Raw genomic sequence first — 27456 nt, forward strand, 5'->3', positions numbered from 1 at the left:
GAAGCTGAGAGAGAGAGAGAGAGTGTGTGTGCGCACTCTGGTCTATTTGTAGTACCGATAAGAGCTGCAGCAGGGTGTGAGCTGAGACAGTTGGGAGCACAGTATGGAAGGGTAGGCAAAGGGCTGATCTGTGTTTTCATGTGTGCAAGTGGATTGTGTGTATTTAGGTAGCTGGCAGGGAAGTTAGTCGGGGCAGAGGAGCACATCCCTGAACGTTTGCTGCAGTCAAACCAAACCGGTCACATTGGGCTGTTAGCTTCACTGCGCTTCCACAGCCGAATTAAAGGGTTAGTTCAGCCAAACATGAAGATTTTGGTGTTCACTCACATTCATGTTGTTCCGAACCCATGTGATTTTCAACTGTGAATTACCTTAAATGGAATTTTGCATGGATTTGTTTTCATTCAGATTTCTGATATGGTTATAACACATATGGGGCCAGTTTTACTTAACAGGGCAAATGATGAAGTGCTTTGAAGTACTTTGAGAGGTTAGCCATGCACCATATCAAATCCAATCTCCCCAACACACTTAACCTGCTCCAGTTTGCATACGGTCCAAACAGCTTCACGGACGATGCCATTTCCTCCACCCTCCACCTGGCTCTTATCCACTTAGAAAACAAAGACTCCTACGTTAGAATGCTGTTCATCGACTTCAGCTCAGCATTCGACACAATAATTACACAATAGCTCATCAACAAACTAAACCTGCTGAGCCTGAATACCTCCCTCTGTAATTGGATCCTGGACTTTCTAACTGGAAGACCTCAGTCAGTCTGTGTCGGCCACAACACCTACAGCACTACCACACTGAGCACAGGTGCTCCGCAAAGTGTGCTCAGCCCGCTGCTTTTCACGCTGCTGACCCATGACTGCCGTGCCAAGTTCAACTCCAACTCCACGTTTGCTGATGACACAACTGTGGTAGGTCTCATCAGCAACAAAGATGAAACACCCTTCAGAAAGGAAGTGGCACAACTGGTTGAATGGTGTAGTGCAAACGACCTGTCCCTCAATGTGAGTGAGAAAAAAGGGGTTGTGATGGACTTCAGGAGAAACTCTGCAGTGGAATGACAATACAGCTCAACTTGTTCCTTATCCAAATAAAATGCAGTCAACCAAACATATTAAAGGTTACACTGGTCAGTTCTCTCTGCTGTAATGCCAAGGGCATTTTTGCTCATGTGAAAAGGATTATATTTTCCTTCTATATGCGAATGCATGTAAAGTACAAGCCTAGTTTACTTTATAAACAATAGTTTAACATTAAAGGGGGGGTGAAATGCTCGTTTTCACTCAATATCCTGTTAATCTTGAGTACCTATAGAGTAGTACTGCATCCTTCATAACTCCAAAAAGTCTTTAGTTTTATTATATCCATAAGAGAAAGATAGTCTGTACCGATTTTTCCCAGAAAAACACGACCGGCTGGAGGCGTGGCGTGTGGGCGGAGCTAAAGAATCACGAGCGCCAGCAGGCTTTTACGTTGAGAGCGTTTGGAAGTGGTGACATTACCATGAGGAAAAAAAAACCATCATCCAAAACAAACCATGGCTAACAGTCAGATTCAGCCATTTATTTATGATCCAAAATCAGATCCCGAGGCTGAAACTGAGCGAGAGCAGCAGCAGCAACGACTCGCTCCGAGCGGGGCTCGAACCCGGGTCTCCGGCATGGGAGGGGACGCACTAACAAGGAGGCAGAGATATTTTAAGCAGTTTTAAATGTACTGTAAATGCCGGATTTTTTAAAACAAACAGGCCTACTGGAATGCAAAAATTACAAATCTGACATTTCACGGAACAGGATCCAGCAGGGTCAAATTAAGTCCTGGTCATAATAATCACATGAAAATGTTTGATGTGAGCAACAGTGTGTTTTGCTGTAGCAGCGCCGATAGCAGCAGTTTACTGACTGCACAGCACAGCCACATGCACCACAGTTATGTTTGAGATCATTTTTTTTTAAATACCATAAATTAAATGCCATGTTGAAAACATTGCGATTGTGTTTTAAAACCACAAAACCATTTAAAGAGGCGCATTCAGCGGCCTCCTTGATGGGACAGTCAAAATGATCTCAAACTTATGGCACGCTCTCTCTACATTTTATCAAATAATCATAATTACATCAATTAGTTTTATAATCCTGCTACTAGCATTTGATTCAGACTAAAACCCCTTTAATTTGGGTGAGAAAGCGTTTTGTTTCTTTGAGTGGGTTTTACACATCTTGTTATACCAGTGACTGTGTGCCGCTGCAGACGCATTTTTCAGCATTAAGGTTAACGATTAATCGATTGTTAATTTAAATGACGATCGATCATGGAAATTATCAAAAATTGACATCCCTAGTCAGGTGCAAATTGTGTCTATGCCTTTTCAATGCTAATTTCATTGCGTGTCTTTAGTAAATCCTGTCAGTAGCTAGTATTTTAAAGCCAAAAGACAGTTTGCACTGGAGCAAGCTGTTAGTAAGACTGGCCCGTAATGTGACTGTATAAACTTCTTACCATACTTCTTACACATACATGATTTAACATTTATCACTTAGTGATTGTATGCTGCAAATTGCTTATTGCTTAACACATTTGATTATTATGCTGGTTTTATTGTTAGATAATTGACTTATACAGTGTTTCTCTTTGTTTTTTCTGTTGCTCTTACAGCATTTTATTTGATTGTCAGCATATTAAATACATCAGTTAAGCAGTATTGACCAATTACTCAACACCTTTACCTCCACCATTCCTAGATCTCAGTTACATTTGCATATATTTCAATATGCCATCAAGAGCAGTGTGAAACTAAAAAAATAAAGTCATATGGGTTTGGAACAACAAAAGGACGGTGAATAAAAACTTGAATCCTTTATGCATAATGCATTATAAAAGTACTTTATAATGCATCGTATGAGATGGATATAAGTCGTTTTAACTTTGGTTACAATTATTTATGAAAATATAGAATGCATTACAATGTAAATTATGAATACATTTATAATGCATTATATATAATGGCTTTAAGTAAAGTGTTACCAAAAAAAAAGTTAGTATAAGCAAGAATCTTAACATCCGAGTACAAATGCATGTTTGTTTGAGTGTTTCCTGAGTGTGTAATGTGCACTCAGTCCAGGCCAGAACGAGACTGATCCGAGCTGGCAGCTCCCTCGAGCCCTCCAGACCTTGTGGGTTAAGCTTTCATTCTTCTAGTGGAAAGCAGCTGACCCCTGTCCACCCCTCTGAATGCCATCTCTCACCCTCTCTCTCTCTCTCTCTTTCGCACATCCCTCTCACTTCCTCCCAGGCTGTTGTTAAGGCCCTGCTGTTTGAACACTGTGTCCATGCAAAGAGGATCAATATATCAATCAGAGCTCAGAGGAGTGAGCAGAAGTGGCTGCTGGGAGAATATCAGAGCATAAGTAAGGCGCGATCACTGTCCGCGTGAGATTGAACTTGTACCTGCTAGCAAAATGCTCGATCCGGCTGTGTGTGTCCGCATGAGGCAGCCTGGGAGATGAGCAGGGCCTGTCAAAACAAGAACACACACATCTGTTAGCAAAGTAGCTTGTTACTGTATGCATGAATGCCTAGTTTCTGGTCTTTGCTGGTCTGCAAACTTGCTCAGGCTGATCCGTCTGCTTGATTTGGAGGACTTTAGGGTGCTTTAAGCTAGTCAGGATGGGAAAACAGATGGATGCCCAGTCCAGTCCAGCTGGAGATCACCTTGGTTAGGCTGGCAAACCAGCTTAAATCAGTTTAGACCAGCAAACCAGCTAGGTTTTAACTAAATTGATCTATTTTAAAGATGTTTAGTTTAGTTTTTTCAGAAAAGCAAGACAGGCAAAATAAGCTGGCCTAAGATGGTTTGTGGGTCTTAGCTGGCCTGCCCTCCTTAGCCGGGCTGATCTGATTGCTCACTAGAGATTTGGGAGTTTAAGGCTAGTCATAATGGTAAAACACTGGACAACCAGGTGACGAGCACCGCAGGGCGGATGCTTAAATCAGCAAACAACCTAGATTTTCATCCTTTTCTTGGTTTACCTGAGCAGCCAGATGGCCTCCCAGCCTGATGAGCTGAAATGTAAAAAAAAGGCCATCAAAACAGCTAAAGCTGGTTTAAAATGTTTCTTTTCAACAGGACAGAAAATAACTGTTTGCAGTGCACTGTGTTCAGTCCCTCAGTTCTCCACTTATAAACCTTCAAAAAGAGCACAGCGGCGCTTAGGTGTGATTCTCATCAGTAGAGACAGGAAGTCAGACTCACGTCTCAGAGCTCTCCACCTCCAGTACTGATTGAACTGGCAGGTATCCCCTCTGAGGGTGTTTACTAAAATACTGCTTCGAGCGGAACTTGTTCTTTAGTGTCTTCGCGAAGTCCCGCATCTTCTCGCCTGAGGTCGTCTGGAATGATTCAGAAAGAGAGATAGAGAGATAGAAAAAAGAGCCAGCGGAGAGAAAAATTAAAGAACATGAGCGATTGAGACACAACACATCCCCCTCGTAACATTCCTCCAACACACCGCCAGTACATCAGTTCCTCCACAGAACATTCGTCTTCCTCCGATCTCAATCTATCATCCTTTGAGCAGCCACAGAAAGCCGGTGCATAATAAAGACGCCCACCTATAAAACTCAGACTGGAGCATGGGAAAACCATTAAGCAAATGGCCTTGTGCTGTATTTCACTGCAGGAGATCAATTTAGTTCAATTCATATTTATTTTGCGTAGTGCCTTGTACATTAGTGATTGAATTTGAAACCATTGAGCAAAGCACAATGCTGCCAGTTGGCAAGGAAAATCCTCTGCAAGTAACAAAGCATATGTACCGGGGTGTAGTACTCCATGATGGGGTAGTGTAGTTTCTTGCCCTTGGTAGTACGGCCCGTCAGGAAACACGTCTGGCAGATGTCCACATTGAACTGTTTTAGACTTCGGTATCTGATGAAACAGGCAGAGACATATTTTACATCCAAATATTGATTACGAATCTGAACTTCCCTGTTGATAATAACTAGTTAAGACTAGCAGGGTGCTTTATGCCTGATAGTGATGGTTTAGTATACAGTAGGTCTAATTGTGGAGTCATCATAGCACTTGTGTTCAACAGCAAAACTTGTCTGTTTCTGCTGGAGATGACTGACTAATATAAAATTTTAGCTAGGGTAATAAAGGCGTCTGGTGGGGACACCAAAAAAAACAGCATATAAAATACAATATTACTTATTGTGCACTACCAATTAGAAGTTTGGTGCTGGTGAGATGCTTTAATGTTTTAAAAGTATCTCATGCTTGCCAAGCCTGCATTTATTTAATCATAAATACAGTAAAAGAGTAATATAGTAAAATATTATTATAATGTGAAATAACTGTTCTCATATATCTTAAAATGTAATTTATTCCTGTGATGGAATCTAAATATAAATGTTGAAATAACTGTGCCGTTTAATATTTTTGTGGAAATTGAGACAATATTTTCAGAATTCTTTGATAATATAACGTTTAAAATAAACAGCATTCATTTGAATTTTGTATCATTTTGATCTATTAAAAAGTCTATTAAAAGGTCTATTTAAATATTAGTGTACATACTGCATTCTGGTTAATATTTTTTGTTGTTGTTTTTTTGCTTAATTTGACCTTTTAAACACACAGTGCATTCGATTTAAATGCATTCAGTTTCCCTTTGAAGGACAGAAAGCATAAATACGAGAAGAAAGTAGCTAAAAAATAACAATAAAGAGATATGTGCTGTCTTTTCTCCAAACAACTGCTTGCATTGCAGCAGCTCACCTGAAGCCCTTGATAGGGCACTGCTTACAGATGTAGCAGCGTGCCTGGTGCTTGGCGGTCTCAGCCACAGTTACCCGGTGTAGAACAGGAAGCCACACCACCGACTGAGGCTCTAAGCTCATCCACTCCAGAAAGTGAGACACCTCGATTGCTGATTTACCTGGAGCCTAGTGGCAGACAAAGAAGATACACATGAGAAAGATAAAAATCACACAGCAACAAGTAGCATGAATCCAGATACCCAGAAGACATATTTTTCATTATGCATGCCCAATTAAGCACCAAAAAAAACTTCTGGTAGCTGATGGGCACAAGCACCCCATCGGAGCATGTCCCATAAAAGTACTAATGCGATACAGGGCAATCACGTCCCGGTGAAAGGGAAGGATACAATCTCAGAGAGGCCCCTTGTTACCGTGACACAGCGGGAAACAGATGACAAGCAATAACCCTAATAAAAGAGGATGACATAAAAATCTGGAACATGCTAAATTCTCATTAAATACGCATTGAAGATGCATTAAAAAGGTTGATTTCCCTTGGGCACACTCTGAAGCTCGGGCAGAGCTTTATAATTAACTTGAGTATCTCTAGCGTGGCTCTTAGTAGTCACTGGAGTGTGTCGTCTCCTGAGAGGGCAAGGCAGGTTGTGTACAGTATGTGTCTTTAGCAGTGTTTGTAGTCTGGGACTGAGACCAAAGTCTGCAGTGAGGAGTTGAGTGGAAGACTCCAGAAGTTTCCCTGAAACAATAAAAGAGGATCTTCTAAACAGTCCATATCACAAGGACAGCCGAGAGTTTCCCATGAGATGGCCCATAACTTCAAACTAAGTGAACCAGTCTTTTCATCTAGACACACGCTGAAACCCACACCGACTGGCTGAGCTGCATCATTCTTGATCTGTCATGATTAATGCAGCCAGTGAGACAAAAAAAAAAATGGTGTAATTGGAAAGCACTGACTGGCATTTCCTCCAGAATTATAAAGGCAGACATAGACCAAACGTGAAAATAAATGAATTTTAATTGCATGTGCCTGAAACTGCACACATACTCTTGAATGGAACAGGATTTAATTAAGGAGCTGGCAGACATAAGAATGAAAGGTTTAAGGCCATTCTACAAGAAGCCTGTGCCCTACACCAATTTCTTCAGTGGAATGAAATGCCAGAAGGTTACGTTCCACTGCGATACCCCAGCTTTTTCTGAATTACAGCCTCATAAGTGTAAAGATGGATGAGAAGATGTCAGCGAGCATTACACCTTCATTTTCCTTAATTAGCATAGACTATCAAAGTCTGAAAAACTCCATGAAAGTATGTGAATCGAAACTCTTCAGAAAGATTGATTTCACAGCGAAGCAACTGCACGCAACTCAATTTACACCACTGTTATTTTATTGTTTGTTTTTAAAGAAATCAATACTTTCATTCAGAATCCATTTAATTGATCAAAAGAGACTGTTATATTGTTACAGAAAAAATCAATTTCAAATAAATGCTGTTCTTTTGAAAGTTCTATTCATCAAAGTATCCTGAAAAAATATATCATGCTTTCAATAATGTGATAATGAGCACCAAGTCTTGAGCACCAAGTCAGCATATTAACAGCGCAATTTCTAATACTTAAGATTGACTGTTATTTCAGCTTTGCCATCATAGGAATAGATTACACTTTAAAATATATTAAAATAGAAAACTATTTGCTTGAATTGCAATAAAATTCCACAATACTAACAGTTTTAATGTATTTTTGATCAAATAAATGCAGTCTTAGTGAGCATAAGATATATATTTTTTTTTAAACCTTCATGAGCTCAAACTTTTGAAAGTCAGTATTTAAGTGAAATGGGTTTTTAAAGTGAATTTCTGTGCCTCTGGCATAAAAAGTAAAAAAAAAAACTTTCTTCCAGACAGGTTTCTTATACATTTGCATATTAGACCTGCCAGTTATGTCATTAGTTAAGACAGTGTTGATAAGGATTTGCACTTTTTGGGGTAACAGACTGATAAACAATCAAATTTTTAATCAATTAAAACAACACAGCAGCTTTTAAAACGACTGTAACTGTTAACTAGCTTCCAAGCTGGTAAACTGAATACAACAAGTCTGGTTAAAGGTCTATGTGTATGATTTTCTTATCTTGAAAAATTCTGCAAACCAGGAATATATAAATACAATAGATAACCATTGTGGTGTGATCAAAACATTGCGACCATTGGCCGATGGGGAGTGTTTAGGTAAACATTTAAAATTAGCCATTGTGTTTGCTATTTCGTTTAGTGGCGTTAATTGCATTGAGATGATGCACTTCTCTTTTAATGACACAGATGTTTGTAGAGAACTCTATTGCCCCGTTGAGTATGCACGCTTGACGCTGGCACAGTGAATGAGACATGCACATTTAATAAGCACAATAGGACTACCAAGAACTGGCCAGGCATTTGCGTAGAGTACGTTTCTGGCCAGTGATACACTAAAACCCAAAGTAATAAAGTCACTTTAATCTCTGCACATTCCAGCCCAAAAACCCAGGAGAAGCAGAGCCTAGTTAGAAGAGAGCGCGGGCGAGAGAGAAATGTGACAGGCAATAAAGAAGGAACGCAGGAAAGTGTGCCTCTGGTACAAATATTTAAGAAGATTTGCTCATCAGAAGGCAGAGGGTCTGTGTAGAGGGTGGCCCTTTCCTCATCTAAACAGAAAGCTTATCAGGGAAAATGAGAGATACTGAAAGAGAGAATCTAATGTCTTACCATTCGAAAGCAGCTGCGGACACTGGGCTCCACGTTGCTTCCTCCAAACGCCGCCACCTCCCCGAGCTGCCGAGGGATCTGAATAGCCTCGTGCAGTAACAGGCTGAGATGTTTCTGATCTGTCAGTCCACCTGGACCACACACCTGTCTGAAAAGGTCTGCAATACACACACAGAAGACCTGGTTGAATGCTGCACTAAAAAGAGGCACTAGGGAAAAGGAGCTTTGTGCCAGTGTGCAGAAACCTGGAGGTGGGCAAACTGAGAATGTGAGACTTAAATGGCTTAAATGGTGTGAGATACCTCACACTTTAATGTGTCATATGTTGGCACAAATTAATCTGTTTTATTTTTCTTTACAGAATGTATGTATTAAGTTTTTTTTCTTACCCTCTGTTCAATTTTTTTACTGTTAACTAAAACTATCTATATAGTTTTATATATATATAAAAAATATATATTGACATAAAGCTAAAAATAAAATAACTATTTGATAAAAAACTGAAACTTAAAAAAAAAGAAACTAAATTTAGAAATGTGCCTTGGCAAGTAACTGAAGTAAATGGGAGTATTAAAATGACTAAACTGAGGTAAAAAGATAAGATATACAGATAAACAGAAATATTTAAATAAAAACTTATCAAAATGTGAAAAGCACATTAAAAAAAACATTAAAATTTAAACTGAAAATACAAAAATAAAAACTAATAAAAAAATGAATAAGTATTATAAAAGTAAATAATACTAAAATAAAACTTAACTCTTTAAAATGTTATTTTCTCATTTCAACTATAAATATCCTTCAATTAAAAACAATATTTAGAATTTAAATTAAAGATATACATAAAACAAGTTGTGATGTATATTGTTTGCTTCAAGTAAATCATCTTGTTTTGAAAATGTCTGGATTTTTTTTTTTTTTTTCACTGGAAAACACACATATTTGATAAGCAACAAAGTCATTTTGGCAGAGTGGAGTCTGGCAAGATATCCAAGCACTGCTGTAAATGTGGACAAAAGGCTAACATTAGCCGAGAGAGCTGAACGGCTCAAACAGTATGTGTCATGAATCTAACCATCACTGAGCAGAATGATCCTGACAGGAGTGAGAATGTTCTCTGCAGTGCCTGTAAAAATAGCACCATCTAAATTAGCTGGCACACACAGACCTTCCTGCTGTGCGGGCACACACATTCACACTTACATGTAAACCAGCCTCATACACAGACTAGTCCAAGGACAGATTGATGGGTCAATCAAGGCCAGAACCCCGGTTCCTCTGACTGCCAGGGCCCTCAAGCTAACAGGCCTGACACCCAAAAACAAGCCAGTGTAGATGTAAAATTGATATAGACAGATGAACAGCACTTTGTGCCAGTGGCTGTTGGCATGATATGAAATAAACAAAGAAATGAGAGACGTTATTTGTTCCTGGTCCCCCATCAGCACTCACAGAATCCTTTATTGCAGCTTTGATGTTGTATAATAGTCATTGTACACTGGTGTCTCTTTTGGAAAGTATTGCACACAAAGTGTGATTATTTTTGAAACTGCAACAATATTAAATTTGTATTGCAACTTCTTGTTTTTGTGACTTTATATCAAAATTGGGACTTTATTATAAAGTCTATTCTTTGATGGAAAATGCTATTTAAACTAGTAGCTGGCTTCTTTTGGTCTAAGCTTGGCTGGTATTAGCTTGTACACCACCAACAAACCAGCTACGTAAAGTGATCCAGCTGGATTTGGAACATGGTGACTGGTCAGCCAAATAATGACACGTTTAGACCAGCTTAGACCTCATAAGAACAAGCCACATGTCCCAAAACACAGCTATCATCATAAACAGGATTTTTGAACAGGGACAAAAAAGTGGCTGATGCTCTGTAGGGCCTTAATCTCTACACAACCAATAGGTCCCACTGTCTACACTCTCACAAGTAAAAACGTATGTGCTTTTTACTAATGAAATTGCAAAGACATTGGTAACAAAGCGATCAAGACGGACATTTTTAGTCAATGTTTGGGAGTTGTATGGTTGTATTCTAGCTCAAGGACTATTCTTCTCTAATGCTTTCTGCAGTGCTGACTCTTATTTACTGGGTCCTGCTTGTGTCTGCCCTGACAAATTACCCCCAACCCTCTCTCGCAACAGCAGATGAGATTTTAGGCCACTGATGAAATTATAAAGCATTAGAGAAGATTGGAGGGGAAACCCTGTGAGAGAAAGACTAGGACTTTGCTCTATGACAGTCATTTTTACTTTAGTGTTACTGGACAAAAACAGATTCTTAAAAAAAAAAAAAAGGAAGAGGTGGTGTGTGAGTTAGGTTTCGCTGACGGCGTGGGGTCCAAAAGTCCTAACCAGGATAGTAAAACTTGAAATACCAATAAAATCAGTTTTTTATCAATAGTGATATTTCACAGTATTACTGTTCTTAGTGTATTTTTATCAAATAAATGCAGCCTTTGTTAAATCCTTCTTTTCAAAAAAATATTCCCAATTCTAAACTTTTGAACAGTAGTGTGTATTGTGGGGACCAATGGTAGCTTAAATATGGCTTCATGAAGAATACTGTAAGGTTTCAGGGGCGGAGATAATGGACAGATAATTTGGAAGGCAGACTGTACAGAAAGACATCAAGTTTATGTGACACGGCCCTCTACTTACATTTATACTTTTCCTGGATGTCTGCATTGCATAGAATAACCAGGCCCGTCTTGAAGGAGAGCACTCGCATCTTACCATTACGACCACTAGAGAAAGAAACACAAACACGCATTTAAAAATTCACTAAGGTTCTTTATTGAAATGATCTTGTCAATTAGTATGACTATGGAGTAACTACAGTAAGTGGCACCAAAACAGGACTGAATATAAAATCATCCCAGCAACTATATTTTCTCTCTACAGTCTACAAGCTACCATGGATATATGGTCAACATATGAAGTTACTCTGGGAAAGTAACTTCCTCCAAGCCATCTAAATCCTTAATGAAGAGGCTGCCAGGAGCGGCAAAATACAGTGCTACAGTAAGTATATATAATACACAGTGTACTTTTAGATATTTGTATAAAGATACATTTCTTGTCTTATTAAATGTTTTATGCTTACAGGAAAATACATTTCACACTTATTGCACCAGACAGGCCTGTCAAAAAAGATTCTAAAACAGGTCGGGAAGCATTTGAGCTCCACTGAGACCAAGATCTCATGAGCAAATCTAAACAGATTGCTGTACAGATGCAAAAAAAAAAAAAACAGAAGAAGAAAACAAAGTAGCTAGAAAACTGATCGAACACTACCAAATCACATTTTGCTTTGTATAACAAGAAATCCCCTGTCAGTATTGCTACTAAAGGGAACATTTCCTACCTTGTTTGCCTTTCTTGTATGACTGAGAGCTTGTCATTATCATCCTTATGCATGCTGCTCATTCTTATTCACATCCAGCGTTTGTAGCGAAACAAAAAAGCAATTACTACCAATTATTCGCAGGGTGAGAGCTCTGATTTCCAGTCATTAGCAGCAGGTAGTTAAGAGTCTAGTATATGTTTGAGACAAATTCACGAAGGATAATGAAAAACAAGTAAATAATTAAATAAAATCTTTTTTTGTTTTTGTTTTTTACGTTGGCTAAGAAGCTAAGAGCTTGGCACAGAATGCGATACTTGGGAGTCAAGCAGTGGGGCTTTTAACTCCTACAGTCTGATTAGCTGCCTGCTGGTGATGTCTCAGTGCCGTAGTCATCGTTTAATTCACTTAACTGTGGAACACGGAGAACACAGCTTTGCCTATAAGTGAAAGATTTAAGGGTCAATGACGTATAAGAGTGTCCGCATTAAATAAAATGGAAAATTCTAAAAATCTTTGAAACACAAATGTGCCAAGTTCTTAGGAACTATACTCTTTGTGTTTAGCTATATTTATTTATCGCCCCTTAAAAATGCCAAAATCAATTCAATGCAGAAATGCATGTCACGTGCAATAAATGATTAGATAAGTGTCACATCATTAACCCTTAAATCCCGGATACAGGACGCCCCTTTTTGCACAGTGTGTGACTGACCAGTAAAAGTGTCTCACAGACAGCAGGAGGGCGCAGGGTTGGTTTGACATCGTTTGTTGGAGCAGGTCAAATGGGTCGTGAGTGACATTACCGTCAGTACCTGTCGTAAACATTCAGCAGCCAGTTGAGACACATGTCGACGCACAGGGGGATATTGATCAGGACGGACCTCTCCTCTTCTAGTTTCTCATACAGGGAAGTGAGAGCGTGGATGACATCGACCACATCCATCACGTGCTCGGCATGCTGCAGCTCCTGTTCTCGAAACACGTCCACCACGCTGCTTAATTTCAGAAGGTCTACTACAAAACACACACACATACACACACATATATATAAACATGCCACAAGCTTATTACTGTACGTGTGTGGAGTGTTAACTAATTGGATTTGACTGCTATAACATCATTTCCTCTGGCAATCTCTAGTGCGGCAGTGAGAGGACAGGGTTAAGGCTGTATGCTGATGTCATCCTAATTGGATAATGAGATGAAATATGGAAGCACTATGGCCACGGTGCTTTCAGGGTTAGGTGGGCAGCTAGAGACTCTAACAGGCCTTTGTAGATGTTCATTTTATACAGCCATCCTCAATCATCAGAGCCAGGCTCACAAAAAAGCACAGTTTCTATAGCATCCTGGTTATTAATTCGGCTAATGACAGCGACTAGCAAACCAGGAGTGTGTGTGTGAGAAAGAGAGATGCAAGCAGTAACATGCCATGCTCAGAAGTGGATTCAGCTTGTGATTGTGGATGATTCTACAATACAGGTGGCATCTGTTTTCCTTCATGTACATATGTGTAAAAATATAAAACAAATAAACAAAAAAGTACATGACAGCTGAAGCTGAACTTCAATACAGCTTTTATATATATATATATATATATATATATATATATACACATACCGGTATATTTACAAAAAACAGGAATTTGTTTCATTATCTCTTTCTCCATACAGGTATATAGAGTTGTTGTGTATTAGAGTGTTGTTAATGTTAACTCATTAAAATTCTGAAATACACTCTACTTTATCATTTGTTTTAACATGTTTGTCACTAGAGGAAAATCTTAAACATGTTATCTTGAACAACAAGCACCTACAGTAGTTTTACAAACTTGTGTAAAAAGTTTGCAACGTCAAGTTAAACTGTAAAACTTGTACGTTTTCTAAAGACATAACTAGGTGTTATACCTGTGTGTATATGTGTGTGTGTGTGTGTTTAGCTTGAGAAGATAGAAGGAGAAGTTTTTAGTAAGAGCTGAATTTGTTTTTTTTTTTCTTTTTTTTGGCATAAATCATCTTTTCAAAAGGGGAAAGGCACCAGTTACTCTCTGCAAAGGAGCCAAAGTTTGGCTAGTTAGATGTAATATAACTATATCCGTTTTCAGCATAAAAGCAATTTTTACTGTTGATGGACACTCAGGGGTAGATGGAAATCAAAAAAGAAAAAAGAACAATGTGTTCTCAGGTACGTAGAGCAAAAAGGGAGAAAGTTTTAGTTCAACAAGTCTGAAGAAAGTATGAGCTGAAACGTCTGCTTTTAATATTTGTAACTTTTTTTTAACTTTTTCACTTTTATATATGGATAATAAAAACTACATTTTTGAAAGTCCCTTTTTGGTTTGATTTGAAGAAGAAAAAAAAATCAGTGTGCGAACAAATTCAGCGACTTATTCTAAGGAAATAAAATCAACACATAATCAAACATTTTTTATTGTATTACAGCAGTTTTTTTTTTCATGTCCATATTATTTTTTGAAGTGCTTCTGAAAGACAAACTAACCTATATGGACACATTTATAATTATATTATGTGCACAGTGGAGAGGCTGAACAGCTTCTGTCTGGACATTGGCAGATAGAAATCCACCCGCAAAGCGTGTCGCTGGGGGAACAGTGGTTCATTCCTCATGCAGACTTCTTAATTACCTCCCCCGAAGAAGTACAATTACACCAATTATTAGGCTTAATTAAGATGCATAAAAATCACTGAGCTTTAATGAAAAAGATGGATCAGTGGCGCACAGCAGGGCAAGCTTTGTCCGCAAAATTAGCAAATAATCAATAAGGGAAAGGGTGCTATTTTTACATACATCTTAAAGCCTTCTGTGCATGCCTCAGCTTCATGGCCGTCCGATATGCAGAGAACTTGATATTGTTCAGGTCCGCTGTGAGAGAGCAGCAGGGGAGATGGGAGAGGAAAAAGAGAGAACATCATTCATGAGGAGAGAAAAAAAGCAGCAAAAGAATAGCTGAGCTCTGACATAGGCAAACAGAGAGACAGGAAGCAATGTGTCACTTCGGTGGGGTTGAGCGGTTTATGTTTAGACAACCCGCGTCACATCGCATCTGATTAACACACACAGTAAATGCCCTTTAATCATTATTAATTAGAAGTTGGCAAAGCAATCATAAGGTTGGCCCAGCTGCCCCTGGGTTAACGAGAGAGCTGTTGACATCTCTGGAGTGGAATGAAATATTAGGTTATAAAAAGAGGTCCAGGTTAAGGAACTGAGCTCAGTGTGAGACCGTTTTCTAGTTGGTGTATTCGTGCTTGCATGTGGTGAACCACACTATGGTTCCCCAGTGGGAAGTAGACACATAGAAGATATAAGAGCAGAGTTTAATTGTGTTTAATTGCCTCACCCAGAGCTTGGTATAATTCAGTCATCTTTGGATGGTCCCAGCAGGTTGTCTGAGCCTGATGGCTATAAAAGGGGAGAGAAAAGAGCAGAGTAAAAGCAGAGTAAAAGCAGAGTAGCAAAGCCAAAAATAGAAAAACATAGAGAGAGGAGGGACAACACACGTGAGAGAAACAATAAAGGACTAGTTCACCCAAAACTGAAATTCTGTCATTGTTTACTCATTCTTTCCTTATTTATTACCCTCATAGCACTCCAAACCCATTTGACTTTGTTTCTTCTATGAAACACAAATGCAAATTTTAGTCATTACGGACTGAAAAATTTCTCCTCTGCTGCCGCTTTCTGCATATTCAGATTTGGCAAATGGTTACGACGCACACAGGAACAGTTTTTCACCTTTTGTGATAGAATAAAAACTCCTTTTATATTTGGAGGAATGAAGGGTGCATAAATGATGTCTGAATATGAATTTTGGAAAAACCTTTATGTACACTATAAAAATGTGTTTATACAAAACCATAGTGTTTGTTAAGCAGTACAATTTGGCACTTGGCTTACTTGTGACCTGACCATATGCAGTGAAGAACTGTTGGTTTAACATCACATTATATGTCATTTAACTGTAAAATACAATCAAAGTTATGTTTTTGCAAGTAAAAAACTACAAATTACTGTATACTCTACATAGAAACATGGGAGATATCTTTATTGTCTTGCTGTAATCTCTTGCTAGACTCGGATTATAAAAATGTTTTAATGTTCAGGTTGATTTTTTTTTTTTTGAAATGGAATATTTCACCTTTATTGGTCAGGACAGTAGGAGTAGAGACAGGAAACAATTGGACAGGTGAGAATTCTTATATGTCTCATTGAATTCTCAAGTTTTAGAAGCAGGACACTGAAGCAAAAATCTCAATTTCGAACTTAAAGTAACATAATTTCTGTCTTGGAGAAATATTGTGAGATGATTTGATCTTTCCTATTGCTTGTCTTTGTGTCCATGACTCTGAGCACTGTCTGTATACATTATGAGAACTGTCCATGTTTTATGCAAAAGCCTATTATGATGAACTCGAATTCTTTTGTTTCTTTTTCTTTTTTTACCACCTGCATAAATAAAGTGCTTATCAGTGCATGTTACAGTAAAAAGCTTTTAATAATTTAAGAAAATTTAGAGTTCAAGTAGATAGCTATATTAACTATAATCTAATATATGGTTATAAGTTTTAAAATACATAGGCACCAATATGCCATCGCAAAAATCTGAATCATTTTCATAGTGAGAGACAGAGAGTACTCACAATCACAGTAATCTTGAACAAAGATTCTCAGAGCCACTAAGTGCTTATATCCACAAGTGCTGCCTTGATGACATTCAAAGAAAAGCTTATGGCTAAAACACGGCTTGAATTCAAATCTGACTAATAGGCATGTAGTATAAGGACATCTCCACAAAGCCTATACATGTGTGCTGCATACTTCACTGCATAATGTACTCGTGCTGTCCTCTATAGCACCAGCAGCCATGAAAAAAAAAACTATCAGAGGAATAAATCATAGGAACAAATAAATAAGTGAGGGGGTTTGAAAAAGTAAGCGTTCCATGTATTCACTCACTCATCATAACCTGCGCTATTGTTTACATTGATTGGCCAAAGATATGTAAACAATCAGTTGCATAATTTTGATCCTTTGGCTCGTTCACATTGACCACCAGTGGTGTCTTTTCTTACCATTTGGGTTTATCAGAAAAATAAAATGCTTCCCATAACATCAGGGTTAGGCATGTATTCGTGTAATTCTATCAACCAATGAGCCCTGTCCTGCCATCATTTCCTGCGACTTCAGAGATGACTAAATTGGCACCTCATGGCATTTAAAACATAAAGAAATACTACAATATTTTTAAAATAATGTTTTTAATTTATAGAAATATTACAGTATTTTATATATAAATATTTGTAAAGTTTTGCTAATCTTTCTGCTATTTTTATATATTTATGTATATTTTAATTTAAGTTTGGTTTCTGGTAGAGCATTGTGTTAGCAGCGCAAGGTTGTGGGTTCGATTCCCAAGGAACACATGTTAGGTAAAAATTGTTAGCCTGAATGCACTGTAAATCGCTTGGGATGAAAGCGTCTGCTAAATGCATACATTTAGTTTTTCATTTAATTTAAATTTAATTACTTTATTATTTACTTACTTTATTTCAATTACCTTTCTGCAATCCCCACACAACACAGACTCTGTTGTGACATCTATAAACTCAATTCGCTAAAAATGCACAGGGCCGCGTGACAAAAGGAACGCCACAGTTGAAATGTTGTTTTCTCTTTAGATCACAGTGCAATAATCTTCTGCACCAGGGATCAGTAATTGAGTTTGCGCTCTATACCTGATAATCCGACACGCTCATCCCACAGTTTTACACTCTCTCTCTCTCGTTTCTGACACTCACAGACTGTTGATGCTTTACGGCTGGACTTACTTGATGTAGTATGGCACTTTGTTGTGGGATATGGCACGTTCCCAAGGAATCTGGACAGAGCCTGGAGTGACAGAGAAAGAAAGAGGGCAATATCAATCAGACAGACATGTCGAGCATGAAAAGCTATTCTGTAAAAATCTCAAACGGCAGCACTCAAGGTCCTTCAAGCATACTGCTTCCACACAGAGAGGCTATTAAACAACAGCACCTCAAAAGTGTTCAAAACGTTAGAAAGCTTTTCTGTGAGTGGAGCTTTGCAAACCTCTTTATATGGAACCCCTAAGGTCAAATGTTGCTCTGCTATAAGATACAAATGATGAAAACTGAGAGCTATGTGGTCACTGAGGTCATTCTGGACTCCGTTTAGAGGGCTTCAGCACTCCTGGCTTACTTCTTAGTTGCTTTTACAATCTGAAATGAATTAGGTGTCGGCATTTATTTTATTTTTATGTAAAATTACATTTAGTATTAGTAATTAGTCATCTCTATTAGCGAGAGAACAGGGCACCACGTCTGAATATAATGCACATAAGACTATACTTTTTATTTTTCGATCATTTCTCACTCACTGTTCCAGTGAAATCACAAAATGAAGTGCCACCAAATAAACCAGTAAAATTTAGCTAATGACAAACAGCCGCAATTTTTAATTGATAGTGATTCTTAAGAAATGATTGGCAGTCAAGCAAGATTGAATCTTGCTAAAACAACAGATAATCCTCTGAGCCTCATATCCAGATAAGGGGCTGAGCTAAATAAGCTTAATAATCTAACTCTTAAACTGTGCTCTCAGTTTTTGTTTTTGCACATTTTTATCTGGTTGGAATATTTTGGATTACAATATTTCTCTAAAGTGCTTTTCATATATTTATGTGTAAATATTACCTATTTTAATTCAACTGTGAGTATTTAAGCAAGCCTCGTTCACAACCGAGGGTCAAATCTTTGCTCAGACCATGTCTAAATGGCCCAAGATAAGACCAAGTCCATTTCTTGGAATGTCACTTGAAATTTCCATTCCCTGTGTCCTCGTTTAATGTAGAAATGTAGTACTGATTTGTTGTGATTTAGAGAGCCAGAATAAGGCTAAGTGTGTAGCAGGCACTGTCTTTGTCCTGCAATGTTAGACCGGGCAGTGAGTGACAGTGAGAATGAATAAAGTCACTGCCCACTCTGCCCACTTAAACACAGTCCTGCCAACCCCTCTCCACTAAGCGCCATCAGCCCACCCCTCTCACACTCCAGCAGAAGACTCTACGGCTTCAAATGAATTACCACACTTACTGGAAAGAAAGTGCTGTGATCCAGGGCCAAAGTCTCTGTGGGCATCTTGCAACTGTTTCAGACGTTCTTCAATAGACCCCTTGAGTGGAGAAAGAGAAACAGTCAAGACTCAAGAATGGATTACACTAAATCAAAGTTCTCTGATCGTGTAATGGAGTAGTGCACCCAAATAACTGAATGCCATATGGGTTTGTAACACCATGTCGGTGACTACAATAAGTGTCTATTTTCATTTCTGGGTTTCTTTAGGTTTTGTTACAAATGGACAAGTGTAGAAGTCTGCTGTCCCCATTCAGTTTTTGAAGAGTACACACGAGAATACAGCCTGATGAGCAGATAAATGCACAGAAAAGTCTGTATGTGGTAATAAGGAAAGTGGTGAGGGTGTTGCACAAGAAGTTTACTAAGAGTAATCCTCGTCTGTTTTTGTCGCCACCAGCCAGTCATCTCTGGGGATGGTGGACTACCTAATACTGACTACTTTACAATGTAAATCACTCAGAAGACGTCAAACACTGACATACACAAAGGCCAACAAATCCACTCAAGCATGAAGTATTTTCCTCCCCTCACTCTCCTCCTCTCTGTATTCTCTCTGTTTTTGTGAGGCTCTTCAAGGACAACCAAAACACTGCCTTGGCATAACAGAAAGATAATACTGCATTGTGCATAAGCAGACATCTCTGTTAATCAGTGTATCTACTTAGCCACTAACTGTCTTGTTAGATAAAAAATCTGTTGTGTCAATTTAACTTAGCACAATTAACTATTTAAATTACAATACAGTGCAAATGTGACCCTGGACCACAAAACAAGTCATAAGGCTCAATTGTTTTTATCGATTCATGATTTATACATGAAAGCTGAAAAAAAATGTATTTATGTTTTGGTAGGAAAAGACAATATTTGGCTGAGATACAACTATTTGAAGATCTAGAATCTGAGGCTACAAAAAAAGAAAAGAAAATCTAAATATTGAGAAAATCGCCTTTAAAGTTGTCCAAATCATGTCCTTAATAATACATATTACTGATCAAAAATTTAGTTTTGATATATTTATGGTAGGAAATGTACAAAACATCCTCATGAAACCTGATCTTTACTTAATATTTTAATGATTTTTGGCATAAAAAAAATCAAATTTATGACCCATACAATGTATTGTTGGCTATTGCTACAAGTATACCTGTGCTACTTATGACTGGTTTTGTGGTCCAGGGTCACAGATGTTTGGGGTCGGTAAGATTATTTTAAGACTCCTCTATTCAGAAAGGATGAAAAAAAAATATTTTAGTGACATTAAAGAACTTTACAATGTCATGATTTCATTGATTTCAAATAAATGTTGTTCTGTTGTACTTCTTATTCATCAAAGAATCCTGAAAGAAAATGTTCTTTGCGTAACAAATCCACATATTAGAATGATTTCTTAAGGATCATGAGACACCAAAGACCTTAAATCTTAAAAAGTCCTTGAATGCTTTCATCTGGGGTTTTATTTCAGCAAATAAACAGTTATTTGCATAACATTAATTCATAAACATAACATATCATTAATTAAATATAATATATTATTTAATAAACATGAATTTTTAAAATGTGATTGCACTGAAAGTCCTAACAAACATATTGCACTTTAAAGGATTCATTGATAGCTGGATTTACACACTCCCCCACACTTAAGAGTACTTCTCATTCTTCCTGCATCTCTTTCTGGCTCTCTTAAGCTCATCTCACACATAAAACAACCAGATGCAATCAAAACACTCAATTTCATTTTACATCTTCTCTTTTTTTCTCATTGGAAAGGCCTTTGTTTTCCCATGAGCATGTAGACAAAAGGCACTCCCCGTGACCGATGATAATGGAGCCATCACCGCTCTCAGCCAGGCAGGACCAGCGTATTATATTCCATCTCCTAAGCTCCATTTTTCATCGTGTATATGCACTAACTTAGCTGGCTGGAGCCATTGCCATCAATGGTGACCATCGCACTGTATGATCTCCATAGGGGTCCATTAGTGATGGTGGGCAGGCAAGGATGAGATAAGGATGTTGTAAATTCACTACCTGCAGAAGTTTCCATCTGTTGTTGAGGTGCTCCAGAGCTCTGGCGTTCTCCATGGACAAGTGCACATCAGATATGGCCAGCTGGTGGGCCAGGTCATTTATGTGTTTCATTCCTTCCTTCACCTGGGTCAGCTCTTCTTTAAATAGCTACAACAGAAAGCAAAAAAGAGATGGATGATCAACACCACATAATCTTCTGGACTTTCCATCTGATTTCTGAGTGCATTGTGCATTAGGTTATGTTATATTTATTGAGTGTTACAACTACGTCTGTTCGGATTTAAAGCTGATATTGACAGGCTGAGCATAGGGTGGGTATTGCAATGTTTAAAGAGTTTTTTTTTTCATTCACAGCCTACACTTGTCCATTTTAATTTCATCCACCACCGCTGTTCGCTTCCTTCCACACACTTACATTGAGGTGCCACACTGGGCATAAGTGCAAGTGAGACCCAATCTGTCGATGGCAGAGAGTGAAACCGCACCAAATGTGTGTATGTGTAAGTGTGAAAAGACTCAATGTGTGTGACAGAAAAATGGTCTCAAGAGGATTTTTTTTTTTTTAAATGCAGGGTGAAATATTTTTGTTAAGTGAAATGTTCACTCCAAGGCTGCGTTTGTTTAATAAAAAAAACAGTAATATTGCAAAATATTATCACAATTTCAAATAACAGCTTTCTATTTTAATATACTTTAAAATCTAATGTAATGGTGTAATGGCAAAGCTGATTTTTTTCAGCAGCCATTGTGCCACTTGATCCTTCAGAAATCATTCTAATGTAAATAAAGCGAACAGAATAAGAAAGAATAATGCTGATTAATATTTTAATATTTTTGTGGAAACTGTATATATATTCGCTATATATTCGCTATATATATATAGCGAATCATCGGTACAACCCTCCCATCTATTCAAGAACTGTACTTATCCAGAGTGAGAAAAAGGGCTGTCAAAATCACTCTGGACCCCTCACATCCAGCACACTCCCTCTTTGAACTGTTGCCATCTGGTCGACGCTACAGAGCACTGAGCACCAGAACAACCAGACACAGGACCAGTTTCTTCCCTCAGGCAATCCATCTTATGAACAGCTTATAATAACGGCGGACACACTACACTTTATATTTATATACACACACACTTTATTTATCTAACACACATACTTAGTATACACTTAAATTTTGCACACAATATATATGTACATACATAACTTCATTTTGTAATATACTTGCCTACAATTGTCATTTGTATATTGTCATTCACTGTCTACATATTTGTATTTTTTATTCTTTTATTATGTGTTTTATGTTCTGTCGCTGTCATTCTGTTGTACTGCGGAGCTTCTGTCACGAAAACAAATTCCTCGTATGTGTACATACCTGGCAATAAAGCTCATTCTGATTCTGATTCTGATTCTGATTCTATTCACTGTCAATTTGGTCAATTTAATGCATCTATGCTGAATAAAAGTATTCATTTTTATATACAACACATTTTTTATTAATCTTATATATATATATATATATATATATATATATATATATACACACATATATATATATATATATATATATATATATATATATATATATATATATATATATATATATATATATATATATATAAGATTAATAAAAAATGTGTTGTTGTTGTTGTTAAAAGATATAAATAAACAGAAATGTAATATACATTAATAAAAAGAACTCCACCATATATATGGGGTCCCAGGCAAGAGGTAACTGTAGAAGCAGCAGTATAGGACAGCAGGAGCCTTGATCTTATGGCCTGTTGTTCATACACTTGATATGCAGCCAGGAAAACGAATGAGAAACTGTAAGTCTGCAAGACCTGCCATGTGCTTGCCGGGTTTTGACAGCAGGCGAAACATTGATAAATGCTCCGCCTCCTGTCAGAGCGTAACACGAACATGTCAGTTCACGGAGTGATTTAAAAACTCAACATATTGCATCAGGGTACAGCTCTAGGCAGAAAAACTTGTTAATTATTTAATTACACAATTACACATGTACTGTACTGTGCTATTCACAAAAAAAAAGTACATTACATTACATAAAAAAAAAAAATTATAAAATAAAAAACTGTAGATAATTTCCACACTTAAGGAAGCCTTTTGTGATCCGGAGAGCAGAATAGAAACACTGACTCACTGATGCACAAGGTTTACTGCAAATAGATATCTACACTTTTCCATATCTATAATAACTCTGCTTATCTCCATGGGAAAAGCCATGATCATATCGTCAATAAAAATACCTCCTACTGCTGTAAGAGTCTGGGTCTGTACATCATCGCTGGTAGATTACAGGGGGAAACGTTAGGGATATACGTATTGAAATAGCATGGTAGGTTACAGAATAACGTATTAATAATATAATAACATAAAAGATGCCTCATCTTTTAGTCCTTTTATTGTTGTGACACTAATTTCTCTGCTTTATTACTGTCAAATGCATGAGTGCAATATCTTAAGGGCACAACTAATAGCAGCATACAGCCGAGTGAGCTGTACTATTATCAGAAAAGCATAAAACACACAGGCTGGAAACAGTACAAAGATGATCAAGAAAGTAAATGGTGGTCAAGATATAAAAATGCCACTGGACAGATTATGGCCGTCATTTGCTTTCTCGAACTCCCTTGATACAGTACATAAGCAAAATGTAATGAACTGTTAGGATGGCTTAGAGGACAATTGGTTTGCACCCGCCCAACTTTCAGGATCAGGATTAAGAAATGAGCAGGTAACGTCATGACAAGCCCTTTTCACCTACGACACAGTCTAAATCATCTGTTCTGGCCTCAGGCAGATGCTACAGATCGCTGTGTACTTCAACATCCAGCCACAAGAAAGGGTTTTTCACCCATTATGTACCCGTTTTTGTATTTCAGTGTACTTGTGTTTGTTAATGCTATCTGGAAATTAGGCAAGATGCATATTATGCAGATATTGACATTTATACAGTTGCATATACTGTACATTAGTATGTAAAGCTCTGATAAACCATAAATTCATTATGGGTTTTGGCGATTAAAGCTAATTATGATTCCTTTTGATTCTGAAATAAAATAAACTAAAATAAACTAAAATAAAATAACATAATATAATAAAATAATAAATTGAAGCATTTAATTAAAACAAACTAGAAATATTTGAGAAAATTATTAAATAAAAGCTAAATAATAAATAAAGTAAAATTTTAAAAAATTACATTAAAAGAGTGAACCAAAACCTTCCAAAAAACAACAACAACAACAACAGTCTATTTGAATAAAAAACACATTCACATCAGGAGCAAAACACAACACACATTCACAGTACATCTTATTTAAAGTAAAAAAATAAATAAAAATCACTAGCAGCGAAATAAACAGAAAAAGTAAAAGACATTCTATGTCATTAAAAAACTGAGTCCTGTGGAGAGTCTCATTACAATCTGGCTGAAAATCTTTAAATTAGTAACTGAGCAAGCTGTGAGGTCAACTAACAAATGAAAAAATATCTTAAGTCCATCAGAACGTCTCACGTAATACATCAAGATCTGGCCATAAAAATACATTTACAAAACTATAAATGCACACTGAACCCCTTCATCGATATCTATCTAAAGAGCACATCTAATGTGCATGGATCACAGTGTCTCAGCAGCCACCCATACAAAAGACAAAATCACTTTTTACTTCTTAAAAATCCCTACCAATGCAAGATGTCATACTCAGAGGTGTAGTGGTAAAAAAAAGAGATGGGTAAACTATAAATTCTGGGTGACCACATCATGGTCAAGGTAAGGTGGGCCACTGCCTAACGGTGTATGTGTATCCTGATTACATCGCTATAGGCTATAATTTGATATTACTACCAAGGGTATCACTGGTTGTTCCCTCATATAGGTCACACAATCACTATTCAATTCATACATTAATCTAAGTTCTTGTTAAAAAGACTCAAGAAGGAACAATAAGGTTGAAATCTATAAAGTTTACAGCTTTTTAAATCTTATATCCAGGGGTTCCAATGCAATGGTTAGGGATTTGGGATTATTTTTATAGTCGATTAATCTGTTGAATATTTTCTCAATTAATCGGTTAGTTGTTTGGTCTATAATATGTCAGAAAAATGTGGATCAGTGTTTCCCCAAAAGCCCAGGAATGGTCCTTAAATGTCTAATTTTTTCCACAACTCAAAAGATATTCAGTTGACCGTCACAGAGGAGAGAAGACAGTAGAATATATTTACATTTAACAAGCTAGAATGAATTTTCAAAAGGAGGCCATCCTTTTGGTCACGTGGTTCACGTGAGATGATTGACAGCTTTGAAAAAACTAATGATATTGCACTGATGTCATAGCTGACGCGAATCAATAAGAGGAGAGTAATCGCTAGCTCTGTTAGCTGTTTTAGCTCTTCAGATCGCATAAATCAGTGTAAAATGAATAGAAATGTTATTCTGTATGACGAAATATTTTACAAACATGTCATAAAATTATTATCTATTCAAATGTGCGCACCATTGGACTATAGCCCTGGTGGATCGTGGAAATTGTATGTATACGAACACAAATAAACCAGAGATGAGATGAATGGCTGCTGTATGAGTGATGATTTCTATTCAAAATAAGGAACGTTATTATTATTATTATTATTAATTGCCGGATATCCATTTTTTTATCTTGATGCAGTCTGTTGCGTGTCGTTCATTTTGATCGAATCTTTAATATGACTCAGGATTACCGAGTTGTCTGAGAGAGTGATTCGTTCATTTTGTGTTGACCGCACATGCGCATTACACAACATATGGGTTCTGAATCGACAAGTGAGGTCCGAGTCTTTTATTCTTCATGTCAGTCCCATAGAGACGGGAAGAGAAAAGTTGAGTTCATTTTGCTGAACGAGACTCAAAGACCCGAGTCAGTAAAATGATCCGAAATTCCCACTACTAATGGCAACACCGCAAGCAATTGGTCAACACTGACAAGTTGCAGCGCAATATGAAAGACTTCATCTTTAACAACAAACAACCTATGAAACTAATAATGAACAATATGAAACTAAAACGACATAAGCTTAATTTAAAATGTCATAGGAACTGTAGGCTATTTAGAGGTGGATAAACTCAATTTAGAGGTGGATAAACGCACTTTGGGGTGCGTAAGGGTGCGTAAACGGCGTTTACGTGCGTTTAGCCTCCACTACATCCCTGGTCATACTGCACTTTGGGGTATTTTATAAAATTTTATTCACTACTACCAAAATAGATCTAATTCAATCAATAGTTGTTACAACAACAATACTGTTGCAATTATATCTGTAACTACAGTATAGAACTGGTATGTGCACTGTGATTTAACATCACAATGTGTAACGTCTAATGCACCCTTATCCATCCTGAAAGCCCACCTACTCCCATCAATAAACCATTGTGCCTATACTGTGTTGAAACTTTGACAGTTCTGTGCAGCTTTAAAAAATAAATGAATTAATTAAATAAATAATACATGCAGGTGTCTTTACAGAACCTCTTGTCGCATAGTGACACAGATCATTTGAATCACGGAAAGCATGACTAAAATAACCCTGACAATTTTAATCAAACCGTCACATATGCAGGGAGACTCAAATATATCTGGAAGCTGACTTTTTTTTCTTTTTTTGCATGCATGCAGTAACACACTGAAGTAGTAACGGATGTATGCAGTTACCAAATCAGACACCATTCCCTTTCAAATCCAATCACAAAAGTGTAAACAGCGATTTGTCTTCATTAATCACTTGTGATCAGGTCACCGAAGACGTATTACCTTGGTAGCGTCTATATGGTCCTGCAGCGAATCAATAAACAGGTCTCCCACAGGCTCCCAGGCGTCCCTTACTCCCTCCGCCTGCTCCAGAGCCACAGCCAGCTCCTCCATGGCGGCCTGGATCTGCAGCAGCCTCTCCAGGGTTCGCTCCATGTGCCGGTGTCGGTCCACGCAGCGTGCCGTCAACTTCTCCCACAAGTCACTGGCCACATTGGCCTGCTTCCACACGGAGCGACTTACATTCAGCATTCGCCGGCGAGGAGAAACTTCTGCGATGGAGGGAAGGGGAAGAATAGGGAGAAACAGAGAGGCTATGAGCTAACAGAGTGAAAACAACAGCCCTGATCTCTCCATTATTAATTGCTCCATATGACACAGACACTCTCATGATGACATGTGGATGCAGAATTGGGTTGATGGCCTACATGTGAGGAGACAAATTCTCATCAGGCACTGTAATTTCTATGCACCTGTGCTGGGTTAATGTGGGTTGTAATATGGACTTAACAGAGCTGCCCGTCAATGGCTATT

At 37.7% G+C, this 27456-nt stretch overlaps 1 protein-coding gene across 5 annotated transcripts in view; it reads right to left on the minus strand.

Annotated features, from left to right (window-relative positions):
• The window catches only part of LOC127971362 (dystrophin-related protein 2-like), a 126300-nt gene that overhangs the window by 18091 nt on the left and 80753 nt on the right, over positions 1-27456 (minus strand). For 4 of the 5 annotated variants that reach the window (XM_052574308.1, XM_052574311.1, XM_052574310.1 and 1 more), the window contains 14 exons: positions 26926-27194; positions 21108-21254; positions 19038-19116; positions 17754-17814; positions 15266-15327; positions 14713-14787; positions 12717-12918; positions 11217-11302; positions 8547-8704; positions 5795-5961; positions 4831-4942; positions 4268-4404; positions 4045-4077; positions 3463-3528 (listed from right to left, as the gene is read on the minus strand). In XM_052574308.1, the coding sequence (XP_052430268.1) occupies positions 3463-3528; positions 4045-4077; positions 4268-4404; positions 4831-4942; positions 5795-5961; positions 8547-8704; positions 11217-11302; positions 12717-12918; positions 14713-14787; positions 15266-15327; positions 17754-17814; positions 19038-19116; positions 21108-21254; positions 26926-27194 (1654 nt within the window). The remainder of the gene's footprint in view (positions 1-3462; positions 3529-4044; positions 4078-4267; positions 4405-4830; positions 4943-5794; positions 5962-8546; positions 8705-11216; positions 11303-12716; positions 12919-14712; positions 14788-15265; positions 15328-17753; positions 17815-19037; positions 19117-21107; positions 21255-26925; positions 27195-27456) is intronic. The other variant, XM_052574312.1, reaches the window with a different exon arrangement.

This window comes from Carassius gibelio, chromosome B14 (genome assembly GCF_023724105.1).
Source record: "Carassius gibelio isolate Cgi1373 ecotype wild population from Czech Republic chromosome B14, carGib1.2-hapl.c, whole genome shotgun sequence".
Classification (NCBI taxonomy): domain Eukaryota; kingdom Metazoa; phylum Chordata; class Actinopteri; order Cypriniformes; family Cyprinidae; genus Carassius; species Carassius gibelio.